Raw genomic sequence first — 16,963 nt, forward strand, 5'->3', positions numbered from 1 at the left:
TCATTGCTCAATGACTCTCCACTTTTGTTTAATGTGTCCAAAATGTGTATTTCGTCATAGTGGCTGTTTGTTGTTGAAGTAGGGTGGCTCCAAATTCCACGTGTGTCTTGTAACATACTTGGCCAGTAAAGCTGATTCTGATTCTGACCAAGTGGATAAACACGTTTGGTTTGGAGGGCTGAGTGAGCACTTTATGGAAGTATTGTTGTACAATATAAACCTCTAAACATGTGACATTAAATTAGTTTTGAACCTGTACCCCTTTCCAAGGCATAGGGAAAACATGTTTTGTGTGACGACTAGTACTCTGCAAAGTACACTTAGTTTTTCCACAATGTCCCACTCTATTAAGATTTAATGGGCTTTCCCTTGACCCATACATGTGTCAATTTAGGAGGAAAATCTGCCCTGGAAACCAACAAATACAAAAGCCCTATTCTCCTTGACACAACAGACCAAACATCAGCCAAGGTTAGATGCTTTGGAGACAAAGTTATGGAGAGCAAACTTGGATTGTTCTGACACATCCAGGGGAGAGAGAGTGAGTATATTGGTAGAAGGGTGATGAGGATGGTGTTGCCAGCCAAGAGAGCGAGAGGAAGATCAAAGAGAGGGTTGGTGGATGTTTTGAGGGAAGACATGAGGCCTGTTGGTGTTAGGGAGGAGGCTGCAGAAGATCGGCTTACATGGAAAAGGATGACGTGCCGTGGTGGTCCCTAGTGGGACAAGCTGAAAGGAAAAGAAGAAGATCCTTTATTTCTGCGGGAATTGTTCCCATGAGATGCGAGATCTATTCTTAAAATCTCTTGGGGCTTTTTCTTGTTTGTTTTGAGTCAAATTTTTCCAGACCTACAAAATGATAATATTACAAAGACTGAGTTTATCGTGCACCGTAGCAACCAATTTGAGATCATGTACTCAGTATTAAAAAGGCCACCTTAAATGACTAATACAGAAACAGAAAATACGGTTGCTTTGGTATTCACAGTACAACAAAGGTTTAATTTCTTACTACTAACAAACACAAGCAGACAGATACACAGATTTCAAATTCTGATTGTTATATGTATTCATTATAATCTACGCGTACTAACTTTTGTCCTTTTCGCATGACATTTATTGACCCTGTAAGAGATATGCAGGAAGTTGCTATGCCAGCATGTCAGTTCATCCATTTTCTCGGGTTGCCAGCCAATCACAGGGCACAAATAGACAAGCGTTCTCATTCACACCTATGGACAATTTAGTCTGAACGGACATATCGTTTGTGGGGTTTGTTTTATTTTCCTGTGGTAAGAAGTCGGAGTACCTAAAGAAATCCATGCAAGCAAAATGAGAACAAATGCAAACTCCACACCGTAGCCCAGATATGATCCCAGAACCTCAGAACTGTGAGTAGAGGTGGTAACCATTCTCAAGCTAGCTGCCGACATTAATGACAGTTTCTTTCGGCAAGTCCTGATAGAGGTCGCCACAGCGTGAAAGCTCAGACGAACGCTCATATTTGTTTTGGACATTAATATATCTCTCTATCTATGTGTGTGTGTGTGAATGCCACCATCGCCGTGGTGTTCAGTTATACAATGGATGCGACGGCCATGTGGTCTCCCAATGCAGGGCACTTGTTCACCCCCTTTCGTGCCAGGAGAGGCTGCAAACCCATTATCCAATTAGCAGGACTCACAATCATTACTCCCCAATTAGGCCGCAACACGTGAATTCACTCCCCTTCTTATTCAAAGACCCCCTCGGCGATAGGGACGCGCGCCATCGCAATAAGACATTTGTGCACGATTGAGCAAGTAAATAAAGTATGCACGCTGTGGTGAACGCCTTCATGCGTTGCCTCGCCTTCCTGCTGCCGCCCTCCTGGCTTTGCGTCAGCCTCTGCTTGTGGGCCAGTGAGTGCCGAGACACGCCGCCGCGGCCCAATCCCAGAGCTCGTTTGGGAGCCACAAAGCCTCTCACATATGAGGAAGTAGCTGCAGTGCACGGCGGTGGCGCTGGCGGTGCTGCTGCTGCCTCCTCCTCCTCCTCCCCTTCCAGCACGTCGTCGGCCTCTCCCGCTCCAGGCTGCGTCTGGCCGGCTCCGTCGGACGCTCGGATCTGGGTCCGGGTCGCGTGGCAAGCCGTGGAGCGCGTCTTGGGAGCTCCGTGGGTTCTCCTGCGCGAGGGTAGCCGTCGTGCGACGTCGCGTCCCGCCCGCCCCCTCGACCCGAGCTCGGCTTCCGGAGGCGCCTTCGCCTGCTCCGGGGAGACGATGAGCGCGGCCGCGGGGATCACCGGCAAGTGCACCCCGGACTCGGCCGCCGAGGAGGTCATCACCGTGGACCATCGGCTCTCCCAGGAGATGGGCACGGTGACCATCACGGTCGCCATCCAGGCGGCCGAAGACGAGGAGCCGGAGGAATTCTCGCCAGGGCTCGTCGACTTCATCGGCGGCAGCTGCAGCGAGGACGAACTCGGCAGGCACGACAAGTCCAGGTTGGTCGGGCGGCGCTTGAAAGTTCCAGTCGGCTTCAAGAGATTTAAAAACGCACCATTTGGTCGTCTTGAATGTTGTTTATTTCGCATTTCGGCTCCGCTGATTTGTCAACAGATGGAAGATGAATGCTTCCCGACGGCAGCTGCTAAGATCCGAATAGGAATGCAACCCCGTTTTCCTCAAAATTCAGTTTTACCTTCACCGACTGCCTTTTCTTTTTAAGATGCGTGCAAACATACTGGAAAGGCAATAATATATATATATATATATATATATATATATATATATATATCTCAAGCGCGCACCCCCCCCCCCCCCGACGTATATCGTATTTAAAATATAATCTGCAGTCATGACAGTGGAACACTGGTCACATTTGGGAGGGGGGCAAGAATCATTCCAATCATTCCACATTTCCTTTGGGGAATCGTTTATTTAAGGCACTTAATATGCAGCAAGCTCTGTCACATCTCAAAAGACCCCCCTGACAATACCTCACATTATCTCGTGACAATGCACAACTGCGATTACCATAGAACTGGAAATGAAACCTTTTGCAACAAAACTGCAGCACATAGACCGTACAAAATGGATAAAGCGACGTTGGATGGACTTTATTAAAAAGTAGGGGCTTCCCCAGGACTCCCGCGTGTGTACCCATCTGCCTCCCATAGTTGGGTTTATCAAGGTGTACCTGCATACCTTTTTAAAAAGACTTAATGCATCTCTCTCTCTCCACCCCCGTGGGGGGATACAACTAATGGGAAATGCACATGATAATATCAGAACCAGAAGTGGAACTTATTGGAGCCTAAGTGGTTCATGTTTCTCTGTCCTGGCTGCTCATCCTTTTAAAGCTGAAGTTGACATTATTAATAACTTTCCTGTTTTTGTTCATATTTGGGAAGTGTATGTGCGTTCCCCACTTTATCTTTTGGGGTGGGTGGAGTGCCTGGAGTGGCAAAGCTATGAATTTGGAAGAAAACGGTTCGAGCATTGTCGTCCTGGCTGGCCCGGTCAATGTTGCAAACATAGCCATATTAGTTGACAATAATCTTGATAGAGCTATTTTTTTTCTTTTTTCAATTTTAGTAGAGTGGGCAGGCAGCATTTGGAGTCACTTCTAAGCTTAAAAAAAAAAAAAAAAAAATGATAAAAGTTACCTATGACACTTTTGTATGTTCCTTTGATTTTAAAAAGATGTGAAATTCCCCTTCCACCTCCAACTGTAATATCTAAAGAACCAGAAGTGGAACTTATTGCTCAGTACAAATTTAAGGCAAAAGTGACAATGTTGTTTCTTTTTTTTTTTTTTTTAAATCCAAATTAGCCAAACAATCGAACCTTACGGCTTCCTCATGTGCGTGGCCATCTGCCTTCACCAGTTGGGTGGACAGAATTCACTTAAAAACACTACTACGTACTCCTGTATCTCCATCAGTGGAACCACTACAAATGATAATTGTCAGTTTTAATAGGAAGAGCAGAAGATCTAATTTCCCTGGCTTTCTTGCTCCAGCGAAAACACCTTTTCAAAAGGTTTTGGCACGTGGCGTCTGCCAATCTGCAGCGTTTTCCTTTTGCTCGCTCTCTGAGGACTGCCTGAGCCAGGCTGGCAGGAAAGTCTCTCGGTAGACTGCAAGCCTCAGTGTTGCTGTAATGCCAGACAGCCGAGGGAGATGAAGGATGACGCCTTTGCCTTAATCTGAACCTTCACCCCCACTTGTGTCACAGCCTGCTATTTTTAGCCTGCCTCTTGAAAAGTTCCTACCTGGATTGCAAGCGTGGCCACACCCTGACGTGTTTATAGCACACAAAGCGCTTTGCGCCACACCTCCTTGTGTTGTGCTTTTTCCGTTTATAGCAGGTGGAAGGAGACTAGATGGTTACCGGTTTACATCACGGTATACAGGAGCTACAGTTTTTATTTACTCATGGGGGACGGGGACCAAATGCAAGTAATTACACCCCTCCAACCTCAAATATGTTTGTACTTTAAACTGTAACTATTCATTAAATGATGATTGCAAAAGTTCATTTCAAACTCATTTTCCAACATAGCTTTAAATTTTTTTATTACTTTTTTATTTTTGCATTTTTCACTCCCATTTTAAATGTACCAGAAATCCCCATTTGTTACTTTAAATTTTGCAGCAAATCCCTGAGGCCCAGTTCCATTGGGGTAAAAGGGGGAATTTGAAAAAATAAAATAAAATAATGGAGAATAGAGGAGGATTTACTGTATTTGCATTTCCTACGAGATACTCTGGAATGTACTAGGTTGGATGTCGGAGATTCCACAGTATTATTCGCTTTGATTTATGTTGGCGTCCTCTGGTCTAAAAAGCTCGTCATTGAAAGATGGGGGGGGGGGGGGGGTTCAGCCAGATGTGCGGTCAGCTTGCTAGAAAGCGGATGGGAAGAAGAGAGGATGCGGAGGACGGTGATGAGTCATTCTTACAAAAATTCATTCAGCGCCCCCCCCCCCCCCCCCCAATCTGCCTGTTTGTACAATACTTTGTGTTAACATTACTGTAGAGGCGGGTGTTTAGCTGCAGATTCTATGTGGGAGGATTGGGACTGTGCACCTCTCAGATGGAGAGGTCTTGGCACCAAGACCTGTGACTGAGTGCCATGCTGTGGGGGAATGGGAGGAGTGCACAAGAGTGCAATTCTGCCAGTTACTCTTAGGCTGATTGAATATAAAATCTACTAAGAGGATATTCTTTGAGTGGGAGGGCCCACTTTCCACGCGTGCAGTCCGTGGTATGATCGCCTATGTCCAATAATCATATGCTGTCAATGACAATGTGCAGTCCATTCTTTCCATTTTGTTCAAAACAATTGCAAAATCATGCAAATAATCAAACTGTTGTCTTGAGTTTATTCTACAGGCTTTTAAAGTTGCATTTGAGCATGTATGGCTGTCATAATGGGAGCAAAAAATATTACAACATACAGATAAAGCAAAAATACAAATCATTTAGAATAAGCGCAGCAGGACAATATTGTAAAAAATACAAACCTTTAGGAATAAACATTCAAAATGGATTATGACAAAAAACTGTTGAAAATATATATTTAAAAACTTTTTTTTTTTTAACCAATAGGAAAAAAATACAGCTGAAATACACAAGGTAGAGATTTCTAGTCTTCTATCACAGCAAAAATTGCATTTAAAAATACAAAGGAAAATGCAAAAATAACGAACAGGCCAGTGATTCTTTGAGATAAGAGTGACTTGATCAGTTTTTCCAGCTACAAGCCATCATTTGGCCAAAATTTAGCTTCGACTTGTGGGTGCAAATTTGAGATACAAGAACTGTATGATGGCAGTTTGCTATCTAGTTTACTTAAAGCAGCAGTTTGGCAAATATTGAAGCTTTCCATCAATACAGATTTCAAGCTGTTTACTGCCAAACTAGGTTTGAAACAGAGAATGCCGCCATGTCTCTTTTAAATCATCACATACCTTTTGCTTTAAAATGGAACTAAACCTGAGATGTCAAAACTTACTATCACCCCAAAACTTGCCCGAAAGAATTTGCATCTCCTTCCCTTTTAAATGTCAGTTTAGCTTAATGCTAACATAAATGGAATTGATGTGCTAATATGAATATTGATAGTTACGATTTTCGAACCCTTTAAGCAACAGATAAATGAATCCATATGGTGGAACAACGCTAGGAGAGATAATTAAATGCTCAGATATATTCTTTGTCCTCGAGGAAAAATGGAATACTTTCCAGCTCCCCTGGGTTTCCCGTAATAAGATTTATTCCTTTATTTACCCATTCTGTGTTACAGCTGAAAAAAATAGTTTTCCATTCCAAAAAAACATGTGAAAGCGTTTTATTGGCATTCATAGCATTGAAAATTGGCGTTGCTTTTGGTTAAATTCCTGTCAAGCTATTCCAAATGTGAGAGGCTATTTATAGCCTCACTGCCATGCACAAGGCACCATGGACCTTTCCGATGGCGACCTTAAGCTCCGCCCCCTTAGTCATGTTCCACAAGCTTTCAAAATGGGGATTGAAAAAAACATATTTGAAGTCTATTTTCTATCGCATATTCCAGATAATATTGGGGTATGTTTTTTTTGCCAAATGCGTCAGATTTCTCCAAGAGAGCTCTACAGAGAGATCTCAACTATTTCACACAAGGATATGTACACGGAATTAAGATTTTGGACGGAGCAGGACGCAATGTCAGAGTTACAGCGAAACGTTGGCGATCGATGCAAAAGAGTTCGACTCCTCAAACTTCATATTGAAATCCAACAGGATAAAATAGTGGAATTGTACTGCGCGTGTAAAGCAGGGTGAGTACTTTTTACTAGGAAAGATCACGAGTAATACCATTGTAGTCTTTAGAAGTGAGTGGGTGTATTCATTTGACTTGGCTCGTAATGGAACCCGGTGCTCTGTCTTAAAAGTCTTTTGTGATACAAATCGGCAAATAGACATTTCTCTTGCATGACATCGCGCATTTAGTATCACTAACCTGACTCTTCGGCATAAAACGTGATACACTAACAAAGTGAGTGAAAGTTGTTCTCCTGCAATGTATAAAGCACCGACAATAATTCAATCAAACTCAGAGAAGATGTTTTTCCCTCGCTTACCTTCGAACATTCAGCCTTGTTTGTTGATATTGTTCAAATGTAGTTGTACGAGCGGTCTTCCGCAAGTCTTAATCCATTGTAGACACTTCATCACCTGTGTTTTAGGCTTTGGAAAATGAATCAACTGGGCCCCTTAGTGACCTAGCCGGAAATCTTTCATCAGAATTGCACGTTCCCCAAGCACATCTGAGGACCATTTTCTTCGTAACTTAACTTTTCTAAGCGCACACTACTGACAACCAGCATTGCTTGTGGGACAATGTGGCGAGAGGGGCGTGTCAAACCAGGGATTAAGACAATGCGGCTATCTGATTGGCTATTATTGTAAGAGTGATTGACAGCTCGGAAAGGTCCATTATTTCAAAAAATGAGAGAATAGGCGATCATGGAAATAGCTGGAGAAAAATCGCTAGTATGTGAAACTGAAAATAGAATTTGAATTTCCATGAAGAATATTCAGGTATAAGTACATAGTAAGCAGCCCCTCGTTTTCACAAGTTCCCAATGTCTGTTGTGAGACGGTGTCTCAAAAACAACATAGTGATGCTCTTAACTAGCCGATGTGCAAGGTATGTTGACGCCCTCCCAAAAAATGGGCAACACTGTTTATTTATTTGCAGTACCACCCCCCCAGTTGATTATGTGGAAAGCATAGTCAATACAACCTGTCACTCAATTCATAGCGGACGTAGCATTAGCAGTTAACCACTGCTAGCGGTGAGGCCACCAGACGAAAGAGAATCAATTGCCATTATTATTCAGGTGGGGTGTAGTGGCAAAACTCATCTGTATTACAATAAGGTACATTTGAAAGTAGCAATACTAGATTCAACAATAGTGTCATAAGTGAAGAATGGTTGTTTGCAATCCAAGGTGTCATTATCCCAGAATGTGCAGGTTACTTTTGTATATTCAAAAACACTCATGACTTCAAACTAGTGTTGCTGTTTTTTTTTTCCCTTACATTTGTTGCACTGAGTGACTGACCTTGTTTTGCCTTATTGGCTGAGTATTCTGATATTATGTTGGTTACTGACTGAGGAGTGTCGTTCACAAAAGGTATTCATTTAAAAATACTTTCGATTATACAAGCAAACAGCAACCTAACAGATTTCCTGATGAGTAAGAATTAACCACTCCAAGGACAGGAATTGACTAATTTTGTGAATAAATCATTTACATTTGATCACAACACCTTTTGACTGAGATGGTGCTAAGGAGGCATTGAGTGGAAAAAAAATGAAGACAAAGAATCAACTTCATAAGTGTTAAATCAACTCACAGATGAGGATAAAATCGTTCATTTATTGATTTTTCTTCCATTTGAGGTGAAGTTGCGAGGGCAGTAGCTTTACCAGGGAATCCCAGACTTCCCTTACCCCATGTACTTCCTCCAGCTCATCAAAGTCGATCCCGAGACTTTCCCAGGCAAGCCGATAGACGTGGTCACTCCAGCGTGTCCTGGGGTCTCCTCCGGTGGGATTTGGCCAGACCACCTCACCAGGGAGGTGTCCACAAGGCATCCTTATTAGACGCCCCAGCCACCTCACATCCCTCGACTCTATGTGGAGGAGTAGCGGCCCTACTCCGAGCCCCTCCCGGATGACTGAACTTCTTTATTGAGAGGACAGCATTGTGAGCCCAAGAGCTTGCGTTGAACGTTACATTCTAAATACAGTGATGCCTCAGTTCTCAACCACAATCCTTTCCAGAAAATGGTACAAAAAATGAATTGTTCGAAAACCGAATCGATGTTTCCCACCACAATGAATGGAAAAAGCAATAATGCGTTCCAAGCCTAAAAAAAAGTCTTTTTTAAAGCATTTTTTTTAGCATTTCCTGAAAATAAACTGCATAGTAGAAATGCATGTATAGTTTAAATACTTTATATAATAAAATAATTTAAGAAATGTATTTTTTTCTAAAAATGTATGCTTTAGTAGTAGAGTACGCTAGGGTAGGAATGCATTGCCGTATCTGTAGCGACTCAGCCCCAGCCTTGTAAACTTTTTTTTTTTTTTTAATTGAACAAAAGTGCAGAATAACTTTTTAAATAAACAATAATGAGGGAGGAAAAAAGCATTTCTTAGGAGCCATGATTGGGGATTAATATGAGAACGAGATGAAAAAAAACAAGTCACTACCAGGACAGGTCTTTAGATAGAGGCTGCGTTATACAGAATAACAGAAGTGTGCTGATTGCTTCGCGCGCGTTATGTCATTTCCGTTTTTTTTTTTTTTTTTTTGGGGGGGGGGGGGGGGACGTTCGGAAAGACAATACAAAGTCTGTAGTGGGTGGGTCAGCTGCTTGCACCGCGCACGTTATGTTCTTTCTGGGTTTTTTTCGGCGGAATGAGAATTCACAACAAAGCACGTCGTGGGTCTGCTGGTCTGGCCGCGCACAGTTATTTCCGGGTTTTGTTGGGGGTGTTGGACTACCGATTTTTGTTTGAAAACAGAAGAAAAAAAAAATCTTTAAATTTTCATTCAAAAACTGAAGCTTTACTGTATATTGAATGTATTTGTATTGATAAATTTGATTTTCATTCCTATGGTTATCTGTCTGTCAAACTAGAAAATCTATTTACAATCTTAGATAGTGTTTACATTCCCTTGGAGGTTTACGGTGTTGTAATGACTCCTCATAATAAAGTCCACAGGTGTTGCACAGAAAAAAACTAACGCTTTGTTTAGACAACACCTAGAAATATGAAATAGTTGTTACATTGTTGATTGGGACGTCACAATGGTTTAAGCGTCTTAATCCCCTCCAAGGTGTACAATTTATCAGGGATTAATGGATTTAGCTGAGGCAACCACGCACTGCTGTGCGTCAATTTTTATTTGAGTTAATTCCATATAAAGAATCAGGATCATCCAGATCTATTTACACAGTTTCAGGTTGCAATCATAATGAATAATATACTGTACTACTTACTTTCTTGTAAGAACTACCTCGGTGCATTCACATGGTTTTATAACATGTATGCAGTGTAAATTGTTTTATTAAAAAAAAAAAAAAAAGCTTCCCACTGACTGAGTTGCATGGATAACATGGAAGGGCCACAAAACTGCAACTTTGCAGCAGAATGAATGGGGCAAGAGTTTATCCGACACGATTTGAAAGATGGCTAGCCCTGCTGACTATCTAGAGGAGGTGGCTGGTTCCAGCCAGCAATGTTTTACGAGAGACACAAAACAGAAGACTTGGGCTTCTACCTTTTGGGGACGTTACAGGAAGGGATCCTGGTCAAAGTAAGTCATTTTGACCACAACAGAGAAACTTCTCTGGAGGGTGACACAAGAGCTGAAATGTACCAGGATACTCTTTTGGTTTGAATAGTTTTCAAATGTTATGAGATTTTATTTTATTATTTTTTTTTTTTTAAATCTGGGCTTTTATTTTGGAACATTTTTTTCCCCCCCTTAGAATGGAGATGCTGGAATTAATTTAGAATTTGTATTAATTTCCATGGGGGATTTGAACAAATATAATGCACAACTACTGCAACCCTTGTGGGGATAAGCTGCTAAGTAAGTGGATTGATGGTAACAGGATTACTTTAAAACTACATAACCCATTTTCCATGGAACTTTGGGAATGCCCCCTAAAGTCGGGATACAGGTAGGGATCACTCACCTGATCCCACTTTTTCACTGAGCTGCACTACTCTCTTCTACAGGACTGGAGTAGAACGATGGGTCAGATTGGTATGGACTATTTATTTTTGGACACAAAATGACAAAATTGGATTGTCTCTGTACAGTGGTGCTGGGACCAGTGGTGGGGAGTTAGAGGAAGAGAGCTGGCAGCCCCCCGACCAGGACCTCATCCAAAAGCTAGTGACCCAGATCGAGTACTACTTGTCGGACGAAAACCTGGAGCACGATGCCTTCCTGCTCAAGCACGTGCGGCGCAACAAGCTGGGCTTTGTCAGTGTCAAGCTGCTGACTTCCTTTAAAAAGGTAACCATGGCTGTGATGAAAAATACAAATAAAATAGACTGGGGGGAAATGTGAAAAGGAAAACCATTACAGTATAAATAAGTATTTGAAAACTACTATATTGCAAGTTCTCCCACTTACAAATCATGGAGGGGTCTGAAATTTTCATCATAGGTGCACGTCCACTGTGAGAGAGATAATCTCAAGAAAAACCCAGAAATCACAATGTATGATTTTATTTATTTTAAACAATTTATTTGCTATACAGCTGCAAATAAGTATTTGAGCACCTGAGAAAACCAATGTTAATATTTGTACAGCAGCCTTTGTTTGCAATTACAGAGGTCAAACATTTCCTGAAGTTGTTCACCAGGTTTGGACACACTGCAGGAGGGATCTTGGCCCACTCCTTCCACACAGATCTTCTCTAGATCAGACAGGTTTCTGGGCTGTCACGGAGAAACGTGGAGTTTCAGCTCCCTCCAAAGATTTTCTATTGGGTTTAGGTCTGGAGACTGGCGAGGCCATGCCAGAACCTTGATATGCTTCTTATGGAGCCACTCCTTAGTTTTCCTGACTGTGTGCTTCGGGTCATTGTCATGTTGAAAGACCCAGCCACGACCCATCTTCAATGCTTTTACTGAGGGAAAGAGGTTGTTCCCCAAAATCTCATAATACATGGCTGCAGTCATCCTCTCCTTAATACAGTCCAGTCGTCCTGTCCCATGTGCAGAAAAAACACCCCCAAAGCATGATGCTACTACCCCCATGCTTCACAGTAGGGATGGTGTTCTTGGGATGGAACTCATCATTCGTCTTCCTCCAAACACGGTTAGTGGAATTATGACCAAAAAGTTCCATTTTGGTCTCACCACAAAACTTTCTCCCATGACTCCTCTGTATCATCCAAATGGTCATTGGCAAACTTACGACGGGCCTTAACATGTGCTGGTTTAAGCAGGGGAACCTTCCATGACGTCTTAGTGTATTACCAACGGTCACCTTGGAAACGGTGGTCCCAGCTCTTTTCAGGTCATTGACCAAGTCCTGTCGTGTAATCCTGGACTGATTCATCACCTTTCTAAGGATCACTGAGACCCCACGAGGTGATATTTTGCATGGGGCTCCACTTCGATTGAAATTGACAGTCATGTTTAGCTTCTTCCATTTTCTCATGATTGCTCCAACAGTGGCCCTTTTTTCACCAAGCTGCTTGGCAATTTCTCCGTAGCACTTTCCAGCTGTGAGGAGTTGTACAATTTTGTCTCTGGTGTCTTTGGACAGCGCATTGGTCTTGGCCATGTTACAAGTTCGAGTCTTACTGATTGTATGAGATGGACAGGTGTCTTTATGCAGCTAATGACCTCACACTGGTGCATCTGATTCAGGATAATACATGGAGTGGAGGTGGACTTTTTAGGCGGACTAACAGGTCTTTGAGGGTCAGAATTCTAGCTGATAGACAGGTGTTCAAATACTTGTTTGCAGCTGTATCACACATAAATGGTTAAAAAAATAATACATTGTGATTTCCGGATTTTTCTTTTTAGATTATGTCTCTCTCAGTGGACATGCACCTACGATGAAAATTTCAGAAACCTCCATGATTTCTAAGTCAGAGAACTTTGTCCTCTAGGAAAAATGGAATGTAGCAAGATGTTCAAATATGTATTTTCTTCACTGTAAAAACAAAATGGAGAAATGCAATGTGTGTGTGTGTGTGTGGGGGGGGGGGAGAGTACAGAACAAGATTTAAAAAAAAAAAAAAAAAAAACAGTATTTGATTCACTAGCATATCTGTAGACCCCTGCCAATTGGAATTACCGGTAGTTGCATGGTGAGGACCCACTACATAATTGCTGTACACAACTCTTGTGACTTTGTGAACTTCCTGTGCTGTCGCTTGCACAATTTTCCATGTGTTTAGGCATTACCCACCACACTCCAGTTGCACTGGGCTATCCTCTTCACTACTCATTGCGTCACTTTCTCAGATGGTGTAGCCCTCGTTTCTCAGATATACTCATGTAATGTTTTTGTTGTCATTTGTGCTGTAATTCTTGATACTTGGGATAGTTGGACAAAATGTCATGGAGATGGAAATTTTGTAGTCACAGCATGTAACTAGTGTCTCCCCCCCACCACCACCCTCCAGGTGAAACACTTGACCCGCGACTGGAGAACGACCGCTTTTGCCCTAAGACAATCCAAGCTACTCGAGCTCAATGACGAGGGCCGCAAAGTGCGACGCAAGTCTGCTGTGCCGGTTTTCGCCAGTGAGTCGCTGCCTAGCCGCATGCTGCTGCTGAGCGAGCTGCAGCGCTGGCCCGAGCTGGCCCGGCTCACGAAGAACGGAGGCGGCGAGAGCGGCGCTGCTCAGCAGGAGCAGCTGATGAAGCTGCTGCTCAAAGCCTTCGGGACATATGGCGCCATTGCGTCGGTCCGCGTCCTCAAGCCCGGCAAGGACCTGCCTGCCGACCTGAAGAGGCTGAGTGGCCGTTACGCTCAGCTGGGCACCGAGGAGTGCGCCATCGTGGAGTTCGAAGAAGTGGAGGCGGCCGTCAAAGCCAATGAGGCCGTAGGCAGTGAGGAAGGTGGGAGTGGCTCGCCTGGCTTGAAGGTGGTCCTGATCGGAACCAAACCTCCGAAAAAGAAAGTCCAGAAGGAGCGAGCCAGCGAAGAGGCGCCTACAACAGGCATGCGCAAAAGCCGGTCACTCAACAGCCGTGTCAGAGAGCTCCAGTACAACGCCGACGACTCAGCCTGCAGCTCCTCGGATACGGAAAGCACGCCCACGTCGCCCCGGCCAGCCCGCAAGTCGCAGTCTTGCAACAAGCTTAGCCCGACGGCCGCAGGTGTGGCCTTCCAGAACAATCACCTGTCTCCCCGCAACAGTCCGTGGTCCAGCCCCCGCGCCAGCCCCTGCGCACAACGCAAATCCCACCCCTCCCACAAATCACCCTTAGCCAGCCAAGGCCGCCTAAGCCCCGAGCCCGGGCGCCGCTGGGCCGACTACTCGTCCGACAGCAGCCTGACGCCGTCCGGCAGCCCGTGGGTGCAGAGGCGCAAGCAGGTGGCCTCTCAGGAGAGCAGCCCGGTGGGGAGCCCCATGTTGGCCCGCAAGATCCAGAATGCGGACGGCCTCCCGCCGGGCGTCACCAGGCTCCCACGGGGCCCCGACGGAACCCGCGGGTTCCACTGCGGAGTGCTGGCCGAGAGGGGAGGCAAGAGTGCCTCTACCCAGACTTGACTTGTGAAAAGCATCACGCTCGTACCAAACCTGAGCTGCCCCCTCATCTCTAATTCGACCTCAAACTATTTTTGTTCTCTCGTTCTATTTTTATACCAAATTTTGTTGATATGGCGATATAAATACTTGGCTAATGGAAATTTGATTTCATTTAAGTTGTTGCTTTAAGAACTGTACACCTATTTAAAAAAAAAAAAAAATGTCAAAGGAGCTTTTCTTTTTTTTTTTTTTTTGCTTCCCTTTTTAAATTGATTTGTCTTAATGTGTGCAAACCTCACACAAAGGATGGTGTATTGTGTACATGGATTTCACCTTATGCCTTTTTTTCTGTTGGTTTATACACTTATTTTTTTACATATTTAAAACAAGGCCATAGATGCAATCAGGCTGGACAGTTCCTTTCTCTTAATTTCCACCTTTTTAATTTAAGTTCTTTTTCCACTTGGAAGGGTCTCTTTAAGCCATATATTTGTTCAGCATGCAGCTGCTTGTATTTATTCATTTTTTAATTTATATATTAAAAAAAATGTTCTCCTTGGCATTGAGTGAGGGCAGGGGATGCTCATGTTGGGCAAGAAGAGATGCTCATGTCCCGTCCTCTACACTTTAACTGGGGTTACTTGTACAGTGCAAATCCAATTGTGCAAATAAAGCGCTAAAACTGCACTTGCTTCGTTTGTGGCTCTTTTTCATTCCTGACATGACGACTGTATGGAAATTAATACATATGGAATGAAAGATACATATGTCCTCATTAAATGCAAGTTCGCCATGTTCACGGTTATTTATTGAAGGTGGCAGCTCACAAAAAAATGTTTTCCATCACACGGTTTTCTTGACGTGTGAATACTTGTGTCACCAGCGTGAAAGTACAAAAAAAATCATATTTTGCGGCTGCAATAGAAATAACTACTGTAGCATGCTGCCAAAGTCGACTGACCTCAAGACAACTGCATTCAATGAAGCGTGGCAACTTTGTCACAAACATCAAAAATATGCTGCTTTTATGAAAACGCCGCACGACACGCTGCTATGAGCTTTCTATTGAAATCAACACCACACCCGCCCTTCCATTAGTGTTTGTGTAACACAAAAAGAGGAGAAAGAGTCCAAAGACAAAGGACAGCGCTGGCGACTTATACAATTTCCACGACTTAGGTGGGCTGTGATTGCACCATGGCAACCGTAAGGCGACATGCACCGCAGGATGCCGTTTGATGACAACTGAATATGGGGGAGGAGGCAGAGGATTTGGTTGAGTTTTATTTTATTTTTATTTCCTCCCCTAATAGCCAGTCGCAACAAATGCTCTCTCGTCGAAAGCCATATGTAAAACGGGATTGAATTCTCTTGCCTGGAAAAAAAAGGCTTTTTGTTAGTCATCAATACCATATGATTAGACCATTACTCTCATTAGGGGCTGCTATATATAATTGCTGGGCGAAAATTAAATGGGATAACCATGATTATGGGTGATAATTGTGAAAGATTATGCCTCCCTCCCCAGCCACCAATGGACTATTACAGATAATTTTCCATTTTCAAAGGAACAAAATTCAGCTCTGTAAACCGCTCTACTGTATTATAATTATGTTTTTATCAGACATAATTAAATTGAATCAAGTCTGGCTTGTTTTCTACAAAATGTATTATATTATGGTTGTACTCAGCAATGGCGTAGGCTCAGAAAATGCATGGATGGATTAAAAACACATTTTTTAATCAGCATTTTTTAAATCAATTCCTGTATTTTGTATGAAAATGTGTTAAAAGTGTATAGATTTTATACATTTCAATGTTGAGCCTGATTAACTTTTCATAGGTGACGATAATTGATGATTAACTTCCAGAATTTACTACATCAACCAGTATTCAAAACAGAGGAGAAAGTCAGACCAACTGTGCGCAATCTAAGAAGGTTCAAGGAATACTTAAAATACATTTGGAGTCTTTTGGAGACACACAACTTGGTATTATTACATGTTTACATGATGCTGGATGTGGATACACCTCTACGGTACTCAGAGTAATGGGCAAGGTCTCAGATACTCTGTGAAGATCTAGAAGAGAAATTGATCCGCCGCAGGAATGAACATTTTATTTTACAGATTTTATTTGAGAAAGATGTTTCACCTGCCTGAACAATATTAAAGGTCCACTGTCATGAAATGCATGATTTTTAGTATGTTATTAATGAAAAAACGGCAGCCGGTATCCATTTTCTCACCACACAACATGATTTTGACGTACATGGCTTTTTGTAACTCCCGCCATGAAAATCCTCTCGAGGGATTTGTTTTCGAGAAGAAGCAGGAAGTGACGTACAGGGCAGTAGCGCACTCAGGCGGGCTCGTATGTTTCTATTAATTTTACCTGCGGTAAGGTAGCTCTTTGGTCCTTCGTGTTAGCCAAAATGCCGGCTCGTTGTATTGCTGAATATCTCTCAAATGCTCGGGAGGATGGATTGGCTCTTCATACTTTTCCAAAAGACCCGGTTCGTTGTGAAAAATGGATTACACAGGTGCAAAGGATGAGAGCTTCGTGGGTTCCAAATGACAGGTAGGTGTCTATCCACCTACTAAAAAAAAAAATAAATAGTTGGGCGGGGGGCCTAATTCGTAAATTAGGGATGCAAAATATGTCGATGTGCCACCCCAGC

At 43.1% G+C, this 16,963-nt stretch overlaps 1 protein-coding gene across 1 annotated transcript; it reads left to right on the forward strand.

Moving 5' to 3' along the window:
• The first annotated feature begins 1,559 nt into the window (after positions 1-1,559).
• larp6a (La ribonucleoprotein 6, translational regulator a) lies at positions 1,560-14,970 on the forward strand. Its single transcript, XM_061814914.1, has 3 exons — positions 1,560-2,484; positions 10,877-11,075; positions 13,210-14,970. The coding sequence occupies exons 1-3, from the start codon at positions 1,814-1,816 to the stop codon at positions 14,302-14,304; spliced, it is 1,965 nt and encodes a 654-aa protein (XP_061670898.1). The 5' UTR covers positions 1,560-1,813; the 3' UTR covers positions 14,305-14,970.
• Positions 14,971-16,963: the final 1,993 nt, after the last annotated feature.

This window comes from Syngnathoides biaculeatus, chromosome 3 (assembly GCF_019802595.1).
Source record: "Syngnathoides biaculeatus isolate LvHL_M chromosome 3, ASM1980259v1, whole genome shotgun sequence".
Taxonomy (NCBI): Eukaryota; Metazoa; Chordata; class Actinopteri; order Syngnathiformes; family Syngnathidae; genus Syngnathoides; species Syngnathoides biaculeatus.

What these genes read in the sequence shown, in the direction of transcription:
- larp6a (XM_061814914.1), top strand. Translation starts at nt 1,814, where the DNA reads ATGCACGCTGTGGTGAACGCCTTCATGCGTTGCCTCGCCTTCCTGCTG. An exon ending in GGCAGGCACGACAAGTCCAG is followed by an intron (nt 2,485 to 10,876) that starts GTTGGTCGGGCG and finishes GTCTCTGTACAG; the next exon opens with TGGTGCTGGGACCAGTGGTG. An exon ending in TGCTGACTTCCTTTAAAAAG is followed by an intron (nt 11,076 to 13,209) that starts GTAACCATGGCT and finishes ACCACCCTCCAG; the next exon opens with GTGAAACACTTGACCCGCGA.